The sequence below is a fragment of the Rasamsonia emersonii genome (assembly GCF_000968595.1).
Source record: "Rasamsonia emersonii CBS 393.64 chromosome Unknown ctg1118621759675, whole genome shotgun sequence".
Taxonomy (NCBI): Eukaryota; Fungi; Ascomycota; class Eurotiomycetes; order Eurotiales; family Trichocomaceae; genus Rasamsonia; species Rasamsonia emersonii.
In genome coordinates, this window is record NW_013563341.1 from 69146 (window position 1) to 81148 (window position 12003).

Here is a 12003-nt window from a genome sequence, read left to right on the forward strand (position 1 = left end):
TGATGCCTCGTCATCCTCCACGGGGTATGTCGACCAGCAGAGTGGAAACTCTCCGCGTTTTCCCCCGACGCCGGCGAATTGCCGCTGCCCGATGGCCGCCTGGCTCCCTGCTAAGAATTTAACTATTGCTAACTCTGGAAGGTCCCAACTGGAGCTACCTAATGGCGAGCAAGCTTCTATTGCAGCCCTCGATCTAACGTCTTTCGCTTCTACGAACCGGCCCGAAGCCACCTGCTCTACTAGCCTGAGCTACTTTTCGCTCGTGCCCCCTCGAGTTATCTTCCCCCAGATTTCTCCATGCTCTCAGCGTCATATCCCAGAGACCAGAGGAACCCAGCAGCCACCTTTCTTGGTCGGGAGGCAACGCGCCCTTGTCAGTGGTGTGAATCGACCTACTCGCCAGGCTCACCGTCCTGAATATCAGTCTAGAATCTTTCTGCAGCAGACGTCAGCGTCAGAAAGCTCTTGCTCCACCAGATGTCTTGAACCACTCTTAATTGCACCCGCGTTCTCCACGGGTCGCGTCAATTCGCTTCCTGTTGGTGTATATAGTCGTATCCTGTTGATGAGATCGCCATTCAGCAGCTGTCGTCATGTCTCGTCCGCAGGTGAGCATTGACCGTATCACGCCGCGGCGGGTGACAAATGAACCCCGCGAGGCGATGAACTGCAAGTCCTGTCGGAAAAGAAAGGTTGGTCTGTCGCTAGATACTGTCATGCAATAAACAGCCCATTTCGCGTGTGTGTGATTCTGACCGAAGATGTGGGTCAAACTCTAGATCAAGTGCAATCGCATGCGTCCCAGCTGTGAGGCATGTAAGATTTTTCAATGTCCTTGCATTTATGGTAAGCTGGCTCTATCATTGCTCTTCTGTCTGAGCCTGAGTTGGGAACCCCTGCTGGGCCAATATTCTTCTTCTTTTCTCTCCAATTGACGAGAACCGCTGACTTAGCTTTACCTTTGCACTCAAGATGCGGTTCCGAAGAAACGAGGCCCCAAGACGGACGTTTTGGAGGCATTGATGAAGCGCGTGGATGGACTGGAGAAGCGGCTACAGGAAGAGAAAGGCCCCGTTACACCCACTGCGGATGCTTCATCATCCGTCAAAACGCAAGAGGGAGAACCGCCTCCGCCAGAGAGTTCCACGACGCGCAGTAACACCATCGCTTCCTATCAGAGCCCCTTGTCTCCCACAGAGGATCGATATCCTCCCTCTGAGTGCTCGTCTCAACGCCGAGGTTCGTCCACTTTCCAGGAGCTATACAACGGATATGGAGGCCCTGCGGCCGGGCCTCAACAGCAGCAGCCGCTGCAGTCGCCTTCCCAGCAACATTTCACCCTTCCCATTGCCGTGCTGGATACATTCTTTTCCAGAATTCACGGTAAACCATTCTACATCCTTGATGAATCGGTAACGCGACAAAAACATCAACTAGGACAACTGCCTCCCTACTTAGCCATGGCCATTTATGCAATTACTGTCAGGTGTGTCTTTCCTCGTCATAGACGGATCTCCCATCTTTTGTCCTTTTGTCCCCCTCTAATCTAACAACTGTCGACTAGATATGTCCACCCTCCCGGAGGCCCAAAAGGCCCCTTACGCGTGGGCTTGGACTACGCTCTACAGGCGCGGCGTTCTGTGGATGTGGATAATCCAACCATTGAAGGCATCCAAACTCTGCTCTTGCTGTCTATGGTCTTCTTCGCCTATGGCTTGAGCAAAAAGACGTACATGACTTTATGTATGGACTATGAATGACATAATGCCCCCGAATTCTGGGAGGGAGTAAGTGCAGCTGACGAGCTCCTTAGCCAACTGTTCGGCCATGATTCTGGCATTGGATCTCTACCGGGAGCCATCACCCAAATCGAACCTTTCTCCGGCAGAGCGAGAGACGAGACGACGAATCTTCTGGACCTGTTACATGATGGATCGATTTGCCGCATGCGGGTCAAAACGGCCATGTCTAATTTCTGACCATTCAATTGTTTTGCGTTTACCGTCCTCGCCATCACAAGCCAATGGGCTATATGTCGAAGGCGAGATTTTTAACAATGCCGGCCCAAACATCCAGTATTCATCTGACCCGCGCAAGCAAGGCCGGAGTGCCACTGCGTTGCTCATTGACATCACGCGCATCTTAGGCATCACTAACCGGTACTTGGCAGCCGGTGGAGTAAAGGGTGATTCCCATTTTCCCTGGCACTCCCTGTCCAATCTCTCCAAGATCCGCCAAGAGCTGGACATCTGGGCGGCCGGAGCCCAGGATATATTCGTTTCCATTGAATCATTGTTTGGGCACCCTGAGAGCACGACTCTCCTCCTGAGCAAGTTGATTTATCATCTGATCCACTGCTTGATCTATCGTCCCTTCCTGCCTATTGACCTGGTCGAGCTTCGTGGGACGGGACAACACCAGTCCTGGCAGATTGAAGCCACCAATCTATGTTTCTTACACTCCAACGCGATTGCTGAGCTCGTCGAGTTTGGGCGAAATTCGCCGTTGATTGAGTGGCCCGCGTTTATCAGCTACTGCGTATGTACCGCAGGAACCGTCCATGTTCATGGCGTACATTACAAAGGGCAGGAAGGAGAAGTCTTCTCTTCCAGCGCCGAGTTCCTTGCAAAAGAGATGCAGCAATTGTCCTGGTTACGACATTGCTGGGCTGGTGTGCAGCACCAACGGGAGCTGTTGCAAACGATCTACACTTGTCATTCAGAACTTGTAAGGAACCTGGCTAGCAGCACGATGCGATTCTCTCCGATTTTTCACCTGGAAGATTTCTTCGATCGCTACCCCGGCTTAACGGTGGATGGGTCTCACGTGCGTTTGGTCGATGTCATGCCTGACTGGAGCAACGGCAGGTAAGGAAGAGTTCCTTGCAAAATTGTTTGTGCGCCTGTGCTGACGCGTTGCGTTAACTAGCATGTCCATGTATCCCTTTGATAGGCATGACCACTATCTCAATCAAGCCACGAGCGCACCCATTTTGCCATCACAGCGATTTTACCAGCCTCACCAGCAGCAATATCAGTCCGGCTCCTCCACGTTACCCTCATCTCAAATCTCCTCACGTGGAGACATCTCCAGCCAAGAACATAACCGGACGAAGAATACCGACCTATCTCCTCTCTCCCCTACGACTTTGCCTCCCCAGCCTCCTCAACTGCCGCCTATGTTCCCCTTGTCCAACACGGAGTTCCCCTCCTTCACATCCATCGAAGAGAGTCCCCGAATGCAGAACGCCTTTTCTCCGTCCTTCGGGCTCTCCCTACCCGGCTTCGCGTCGGATTCCGTTCTCAATGTAGCGCCCACGCCACCAGGCAACCCCCAGTACGCCACTTTCCCATTCGATGCTGCCCACCAGCAGCAGCAAACGAATCCATCGGCTGGATCCGGCATGATGACCGCTCTGACGCCGGGCGCTCAGTCTCAAGCGAGCGGCTCGCAGGCAACGAATGCCAGCGACACGGGACCTCCCTCCGAGAAGGATCCGTTTCTCAGCCTGCTGGAGCAGCTGGCCGAGAACGAGCAAAATTCCCAAGGAGGTCCAAGCGAGCTCGATTTCTTCCTCAGTGGCGGCATCGAGGGGGAGGGGGAGGCCTCCGATGCGGTTGCAGTGACGCAAGTAGATGCAGATGGCGATGCTCTTGTCGGCTTGGAGGAAGGGGTCAACACCAACAGAGGGCCAGAAAACGCCGCCTCGTCACATCCTCCTGCTGAAGGCAACAATAATAATCATGCGGATGAATAGCACACAAATTAACTAACTCATCATGTGCTTACAAATCGGGCTTTTCGTTCATTATTCCCCTATCATGGGAAGTTTTATTATACCCTTATAGATACCCGGAGTAACTGGAGTTAGCTTTGTTTCCAGTCGACATATGACAATATATAGTCGCAATAGTATGTACTGTACATACGGACATGCACATACAATACATATTTTCAAGAAACTCTGCTGTTCATCGTCATCACGAGTATCCTAAAAAACGAAAAAAAAAGTCTTATTCTATCATACTCCCTCATCCCCCTATATACAATCAATGCAGATAGATACAGTGATGTATATAGTCATATAGTCATATGTCATAACCCTTATCCGTCTATCAAAGACACAAAGAAACAAAAAAAAGGATGGGGATATTTAAATGCAGGCAATGTAATATGGGGGAAGAAAGAAAATATCCAGCTGTCCAAGGCAAGTCAACTATACAGACACAATACAATAGTACATGCATATCACATGCATTATTCCCTGCTATGCAGATACAGATATAGAAACATACGGTACATACGTACATACAATCACGAAAATCGGACTCCACGGGTAGGATCCCATATCCCTGGTGTCCCTGGTGCTGTCGGGCCCGGGCCCTGGCCTTGACCTTGACCCCGACCCTGACCTTGCGGTGCGCTGGGCGTCGGTTGCGGTCCTGCAAACCGGATCCCCATTTCCGGGGACCAGATCCCTGCCGATGCGACTGGTGGAGGTGCCATATTGGCTCGGGTCGGCTGCGGTGCTTTCAGAGGTTCCTGGGCGTTTCGAGGAGGAGGGACTTGAGGCTGAGTTTGCGGCTGTGGCTGCGGCGTCGGTTGTTGGGGTTGGACCTGGGGTTGGGGAGCAGCGGGAGGAGGAGGAGCCGGTGCCTGAGTATATGGGGAAGGATGATGGGTTGCTGCTGTTGTCGTTGCTGCTGCTGTTGGCTGCTGGTACGAAGAGCGACGTGAGATGTTCAGCGAGGCCATCGCAGCGGCGCTGGTGATATCACTGTTTTTCCCTTGTCAGCTTCATCATCATCGAACGAAGTGAGGAAACAATAAAGGGTTGGGACTATACTTTTCTAGCTGGCTCGCCTCCATGCGCCGTTGTTGCACAAAGGCCTTGCAGTCGTCCCTGAATCTCACAACAATCTTGGCCAGGTCGTTATAGAACTTCCTCCCGACTTCGATGTTGGAGATGAGCTCTTTGTATTTCGAATACCCGTTCTCCAGCTCTTGCAATGCCTTCTCACGTTCCTTGGTCGAGGAGTCGCCCTTTCGGGCCTTGACAAAGGCTCGATTCGCTTCCTGCACTTGCGCCGCAATCTGTTCCTGTTCGTCCCGCTCCTGCGCCAACATCTCCAAATCCGAGTCATACAGGTGCAAATGCTCCTCGAAGAGACTCTCAAACTGACTTGCTTCAATTGGTTGCATGGGAAATTCTCGCTCGAGACGGGCTGTCTCTTTGAGCAATGCCGGGTCTGGAGAAATAGGTGAGCGACTGCAGTCGTTAATAACTGCTAAAAAAAAATTATATACTCACTAATGTCATCCGATCGAGCTTTATCCTTCAAAGTCTGGATCCGGCGTTTCCTTCGATTCTCTAACCGGCTGACTTCATTCAGACAACTCCTCAATCGGCTCGATTCCTTTTCTACTTCGGGCGTGACGCTGGCTCTCCGACTGTTCGGAACATACGCCTCTAAATCTCGATTGGTCCCCGTGAGTACCCTAAGCACTGGCTCCGCGTTTCGCAATTTTTCCTGGACGAGCTCGTCAGAGCTCTGCGCAGAGGTGAAGTAGCCGTTGATCTCACCCGCGGTCGCATAGATCTTCTGCCCGGCAACTTCTGAAGGCTCTCTCGTCCAACGGTCCGTCCCATACTTTGTACGAGCCCGATCGTCTTCTTCCTTTTCAGCAGACAAAAGATCCACACCCTCCGTATAGATGGCCTTATCGTTAGCCTTGATTTTGGCTATATCCTCCAAAGACCGCCGCAAGCGATTTAACCCATCCTGCTGGCGTACTTCCTCCGCATGGGATACGAGAGTGGATGGCAGACCAAGGGGTTTTTCCAAGGCTTGCAGGGAGCCGGGCAAATTCAAGGACTGTAGAAGACTGCACATACAACATTTAGCGTCACAGCTGGTAAGGCTTGGGATTAAAGAGTAACTTACTCCCTGAGTTTGTCCGTCATTGACTCCAGCTCTCCAATGATGTTCTCGTTCACCAACCGGTCACGACGGTCCGAATAGATACTTGCCGCGACGTGGACAGCGTAAGGGACCAACTTGGCAAGGAGCGGCTGACCAAGTGGTCCATTCTCTCCAAGCATGGATATAGCATCCGTCACCTGGACCGGAGCTTTTGCAGCTACCATGCATGCGCGATCGATGGACTTCAGCTCGGACTTTGGCGGAACAGGATTCAGGTAGATGATATCATTATCCTTCTCAGCTCGTTTCAGGTCCTCGGTGACGCGGTTCTTGAGCCCATTCAAGTCGCCCAGCACAACACGGTTGATCCATTTCGACTCTTTGAGAGCTTCATTCACACACTGTAGGCTGTCCCGTAATCGCGCCACCTCTTCGCCATACTTCCGTTTCTCCAAGCAGTCTAGCGACTGCCGATACTGCGCCGCAGCCGCGAAATGATAATGCTTGGCTGTCATGTGATGGATCCAGTCGGTGCTGATGGCGTTTGACTTGACAGCATAGTCGCCAGCTGACGCATAGAAATCGCAGACCTTGGCGGCCAGTCGAGCAATCGAAGCGTCCTTAAGGCCGTCCTTGACTGCCTTCTGCCAGAAGCATTCTTGCGCCTGCGCAAGCAAGAGCTCTTCCAGACTCTGCAAAGTCATCTCATCCATATCTTCGGGAGGACAGGAGCGGAGGTCGGGGATAATATCTTTGCGTAGGTGCGCGAGGACACCCGCTCCTTGGCAGAAGTAATTGCATGCCTGCTTGAGCCCGTCGGATGTCGTTCGGTTTAGGGAGTATGCGAGCTGGGAGTAGAGGGCGGCTAGGTTGAAGAGGATGTTTGCAATTTCGAAACGAAGATTATTCTGCGTTACTACACAAATAGTCATCAGTCAGGAGGTGCCCATTCGGTCATTGCTGTTGTCATCTGATGGCAGTTTGGCACTTACTCGGCCTCGATGTATTAAAACCGAAGCAGGATACCAGGCGAAGTCCACACCGACCTATGTCATTTAACAGGCAGCCCAAGGTCAGAATCAGTCCCAAACCACAGAAAACAACATTTGGCACTTTTCCATCTCAGATGCGCACTTACATCGACTGGGAACTTTCCGCCTAACCACTTCAACTGCGCGGCATAAGTCACCAGCCTGCTGATCCCGCTGACATGAGGTTCCTGCACATTGACGGCCTCCGTTCGCAGGCGATCGAGGACCATAAGATCGTCTGCGAACATGTCCGGGCGCTGGTCATATTTGGAAGAGATGTACTGCGTGATGGCATCGGAGAGGGAAACGGTGTGGGTGCGCCGAAAAGGCAGCTGGAGGATATTGCTGGGAGACAGCAGAATTGCTGGTTAGCCAAACGTCTTATCACATCAAAGACAGTTCCAGTGAGACTCCAACTTACGAGGCCATCGTTGAGGGAAAGGGACAGGGTTCTGGGTATCAGGATGGATTCCAGATCAGAGGAGAACCCCGCGGTCGACTTTTTTTGTTGACAGCGAGCGGCTCCCGCCTAGCAACGGGATGACGTCGGCCACTCAGCGGTGGAAACGCGGGGTACAGAGATCTTATCGTCCGATTGACTACAAAAGGATAGCTACCACGGTGCTCTAAGCAAGGAAAGAGATGGCGAGAAACTCCACTGTCTATCGTATAAAACACAGAGATGGTCAATTGTTTTTCATATCGTAGTCCTATCTGTCACCCCTAATAAATCACAGTATGCAAACGCCAATTCCCATTCCTAAGACCCATAAGGACCAGCTTCTACAAGGCTGTCCATGAAATATGTGCAGTATAAAATGAGGATGTGATGCAAAAGGTCTCGTAACATAAAAATCATGCAGAAAAGGCAAAAGTGAACGGAGGGCCCATGCTGGGATCAAGACCAAGACTCTCCATAAAGGAAAGCTCAGCTCTCCAGGTTGTTGATCTTGGTCTTTACATACTCAAAGAGGCTGAGCAAGATCATATTCTGGACACTGGTTCGCATCAGCGAAACGGAGAGTCCTTTGTACATGCTGGATCGGGCTACCGCTACAGTAGCCTCGCCAATTTCCTTCGACTTTCCGAGGAGGACGCTCTGAGCGCGAGTCTTGCGGGTGTCAAGGGAGTAGGTCTGCAAGAAGAACAGGTCAGCAGTCCCTTCTTACCAAACTCGCGTCCTCACTCGATTCACTGTACTTACCACAAGCCAAGGGACGGTACCACAGAGCGCTCCGGCAACCAGGGGAGGACCGAATGGCGACTGCTGCTCACCCAACTCCTTTGCAATGATCTGCTTCACCGTCTCATAAACGCCAAAATACAGACCCGTTCCAATCGTGTCACGCGTCGCGTGGAGGTGATACCCGGTATACAGTCCAGCAAACCCATGACGACTAATGATCTGTTTGAACGCCTGGATCGTTCCCAGACGTGGTAGGGTACGAAGGGTCGGGTCTTTCACAGCATTGGGAGACGCCTGAGAACGGTGAGACATGAGAACGGATGTCTGCACCACGTTCTTCGCAAGTTCGAAAGGGCCTACAAAGCTCAATCTCAAGAACTCCATTGAGAAAGAAAATGGGGGGAATAAAATGACTTACATGCGAACGGGGACGCTGCAAGCCCGGCGCACATCCCCGCAACGGTGAAGGTTGTGATTGTGGCCAAAGTGGGAGTACTGCCTCGCTCGTTGTAATACACCAAAGGCGACACTCCGGTGTGCTTCTCGAACTCATCCGAGATGGCATACTTGACGACCTGATAGGTACTAAAGCTGACCACGCGCACAAAAGTGACACTCATGAGCGGAGGGAGCAAACCTAAAACCCAAAGACGGGGTCAATGAAACGTCATCTTATGGGGAGCAAGCATCTTGGAGGGTCATATCGAGTAAACATACCGGCTGTATACCCACGGATCCCCTCGGTACGCCAGATGTACTTGGCACACTCGGTGATGTTCTTGAAGTTATGACTTTGGAACAGTGTCAGTCCCCACCATGGATTTCTTTCCAATCATGGCCTTTTGTGACTTACGTCTGCATACGGGTCTTCAGGTTTTCAAGCGGGGTCTGAGGGAATAAAGAGTCATGTTAGTCAGGCACACTCTGATCCAAGAGTTCAGGATCTACATACCACTGCCAGAGTCGCGCAAACGGTCGAAGTAGCCGAAGCAACTTGAGTCCGATATTTCTTCAGCAGCTTGTTCCGTATGGTGGCGTCCATGATCGACGGGTTCGAGGACGTCATGACGGCTGTTGATGCTGAAGGTGCTGGTGAGGAGAGAGAAGCATGTCCGGAGCAGTCGTTCAGAGTCATGCCTGGAAATTTTGCATCTGGGGCAATTGCATGGGTCTTTGCGTGATGCTGCGATTCACTGATGGAGGACCGGCAGTATCAGCTGGAGAGCATGCAATATGGCCCATACGCAGTTGGGCTGGGGAACCCGATGGAACGCAAACGGTCTCTCAAAGTGCGAGCAGACCGTTCAGCGTCCCACAATTGTCCATGAAGCGGGCTGTGGAACCCCCTTCTTTGTGCCGATATTGTTATAAATTCTTTGATCTCTGCTGCTGGCCGTGCCGGCAAAAGGAGATGGAGAGTGCAGAAGACGGCAAGAATGGGTTGAAGATGGGTTTGATATGCTCGATCAGCAGCAGAGATATCAGTCTGGAGGCCAATTGAGTGTCAATGGCAATTCCGATGGTTCCAGCAACGAGATATCAGCTCGGCACTGCAAGACGTCCAGAAAATGAACCTGGCGACCAGCACACGAGATTCAGGAGGCTCTGCAAGACGACAAAGGTCACCGGAGCTAGCGGGGGAGCGAAAAAACCACACAAGTGTTAGCATATTGTTCCTCTCGGTCTTCTCGAAGGAAAGCGACGAGAATTTTTTTTGGAATTGCAGCATCTAACGTACCTCATTAGCACGCCGTGGGGGGATCGGTCTCACGATAAGGACCGTGCGTTAATGGGGAGGCCGCAATAGACAGGAAAAACCCCCGCAATGAGCACACGAGTCGCCCTCGAGAGCAGCGCAGATTCAGGATCAGGCGTCTCGGAGGTGCAAGGTGCAGGAGCAAGGGAACGCAGCGACAAGCCCGAAGAAACAGCGAGCAAAGGCAGACTGCCGACACGGGCTCCGCTGATCGGGAAGCGCATGGCAGCCAATTGCGCGGGTGTGGATCACAGCCCGCTCGAACGGGCTTAGGCGATTTGCAGTGACGTCGTCATGAACTCCGGCCTGCACCAGGAAGAGAGCCACAAGAGCCCATTATCTGCCTCGCTCTGGCGGGCGACTGGGCCCAGGGGCAGGCCTGCAGAGGCCCTGCAACAGACAGGAAGAGGCAGCATCAGCTACCCCGCTAGCCGGAGGACGAATGACGATGCAGGCGTCGAGCAGGTCGCCCAACAGGGACAGCGGCCGCCACGATCTGTCTACCAGCCTACTACATCCAGTTAACCCACGGCGACGGCGACGTTCTAGCCCTAGCCAGATCGAGGACAGCTCGAGTCAATTTGGTGTGGACACTGCGCTGGTTTCACGCACTGCCAGATGCATGGCGTCGAGTTTGACAGCAGGCTGGGATGGATGACCTCAACATGGATATCGACGGCTAGGTTAGGTAGCTAGCCCAACACGTGCAGAACTAATATCTTCTGTCTGCGCGGTTTTCCGCGGGTCGATCTCTTCGCCATATGCTTTGGGGATCAATGAATTTTCCGATGCCGTCGTACAGGAATCATTCTGGACTATCGTCTTCCTGATAAGCTTCAACCTGATAAGACAACCTCGCGTTATTCGCTCATAGAAACTTGTTCAAAACAAGAGAAACCCAACGTTTACAGAAGGCAGCGCCTAATGGATCATGATTCTGAGGTCATGCTGACCTTCGTGATCAATTGAAATGTCTTTTAGTGAGAAATTCCAGAAAACCACACTGTCGGCCACGCCATCCTTAATTGACATGCTGGAAGGGCTCTGCAGGACACGACCTATAACGGTTATACAAGTCAAGCAGTTAAATTTCCGTTGCCTACTAGCGTTGATGATTGGTTCGACTGAGCGATGAACTATATACGGACCAGAAAATCCCTAAGCTTAGGCAGTTTCCATGTCAAATGAGGATGAGTGCGCTAGACGCTCGAGACGGAATCCTTGGAAGCTGACACGGACAGCCTTCCCTGGCAGACACTGAAGACTTAGGAAGCGATTGGTACTTGGCATTGGACATTATCTTGTGAGAGCTTGGGGAGTTCCTTCGAATCATATGTGCTGGCGCACCACCACTGCCACCAGGAGGAGTGGATGTGGCGTCGTGCCCATCAGTCAGCGAATTTATTTAAGGTTGGACAATAACTGGCTCGAGTCTCCTCAAGTTTCGCTGTAGCTCTTGGTTTTCATTCGATAGACACCCCAGTCTCCCTTCCGCGTGAACGCATTCTGCGAGATGGCTGTGAGAGGAAAGATGTCACCTGCTCACCATGATTAAGAAATTGCCAAGAGACATAAATTGGATCAATGTAAGGACCCTGGTTTACATGATGTCTCCCATCCTACATTCATTATTCCTGCATTGTCTGTCACTGCCATTCCCGGTCGGGAGCATGATCGCACCATTTACTCTGTGGAACCACAGCCAGAGGCCAGATCTCCTGTTGATCTGCCTAGTTTAATGGCCATGCCGTGGCAATCTCATGTGACTCGAAGGTGTTGACAACCTTGCAGCTAACCTTGTATGAGAAAACGTAAGGCACTTAACCAAAAAAAAAGAAAGAGAGAGAGAGAGAGAAAGAGAGAGAATACCTATGGATGAAACAAACAAATATCGGCTCTCTCCGGCAAACAAGCACCAGAGAAAGTTGCACAAGGGAGCTGTGCCAACCGTGTCATACAGAGATCGTAGGCACAGCTAGGTAAGTTAGCCTCGGAACCTCGGTCGGGCTCCATCTTTCCCCGCAAAACATCAACGCTCCGCAAACCACAGCGTCCTCCATACGAGCTTCCAATCCGTATTTCAAGAGCTGGAGGATTGTGCTATTT

At 51.9% G+C, this 12003-nt stretch overlaps 3 protein-coding genes across 3 annotated transcripts; 1 reads left to right on the forward strand and 2 right to left on the reverse strand.

Moving 5' to 3' along the window:
* Positions 1-593: 593 nt before the first annotated feature.
* T310_0342 (Uncharacterized protein) lies at positions 594-3757 on the forward strand (the record flags this gene model as incomplete). Its single annotated transcript, XM_013476771.1, has 6 exons — positions 594-692; positions 730-846; positions 954-1486; positions 1565-1743; positions 1814-2867; positions 2929-3757. The coding sequence occupies 6 exons, from the start codon at positions 594-596 to the stop codon at positions 3755-3757; spliced, it is 2811 nt and encodes a 936-aa protein (XP_013332225.1).
* A 557-nt stretch (positions 3758-4314) lies between these two features.
* T310_0343 (pH signal transduction protein PalA) lies at positions 4315-7384 on the reverse strand (the record flags this gene model as incomplete). The annotated part of the gene is made up of 7 exons (XM_013476772.1): positions 4315-4777; positions 4847-5269; positions 5467-5886; positions 5946-6832; positions 6917-6970; positions 7063-7300; positions 7377-7384. The coding sequence occupies 7 exons, from the start codon at positions 7382-7384 to the stop codon at positions 4315-4317; spliced, it is 2493 nt and encodes an 830-aa protein (XP_013332226.1).
* A 499-nt stretch (positions 7385-7883) lies between these two features.
* Positions 7884-9207, reverse strand: T310_0344 (Mitochondrial carrier protein; the record flags this gene model as incomplete). The annotated part of the gene is made up of 6 exons (XM_013476773.1): positions 7884-8090; positions 8160-8497; positions 8560-8778; positions 8859-8932; positions 8995-9029; positions 9094-9207. 6 exons carry the CDS (start codon positions 9205-9207, stop codon positions 7884-7886), a joined length of 987 nt encoding a protein of 328 aa, XP_013332227.1.
* Between the last annotated feature and the right edge of the window lie 2796 nt (positions 9208-12003).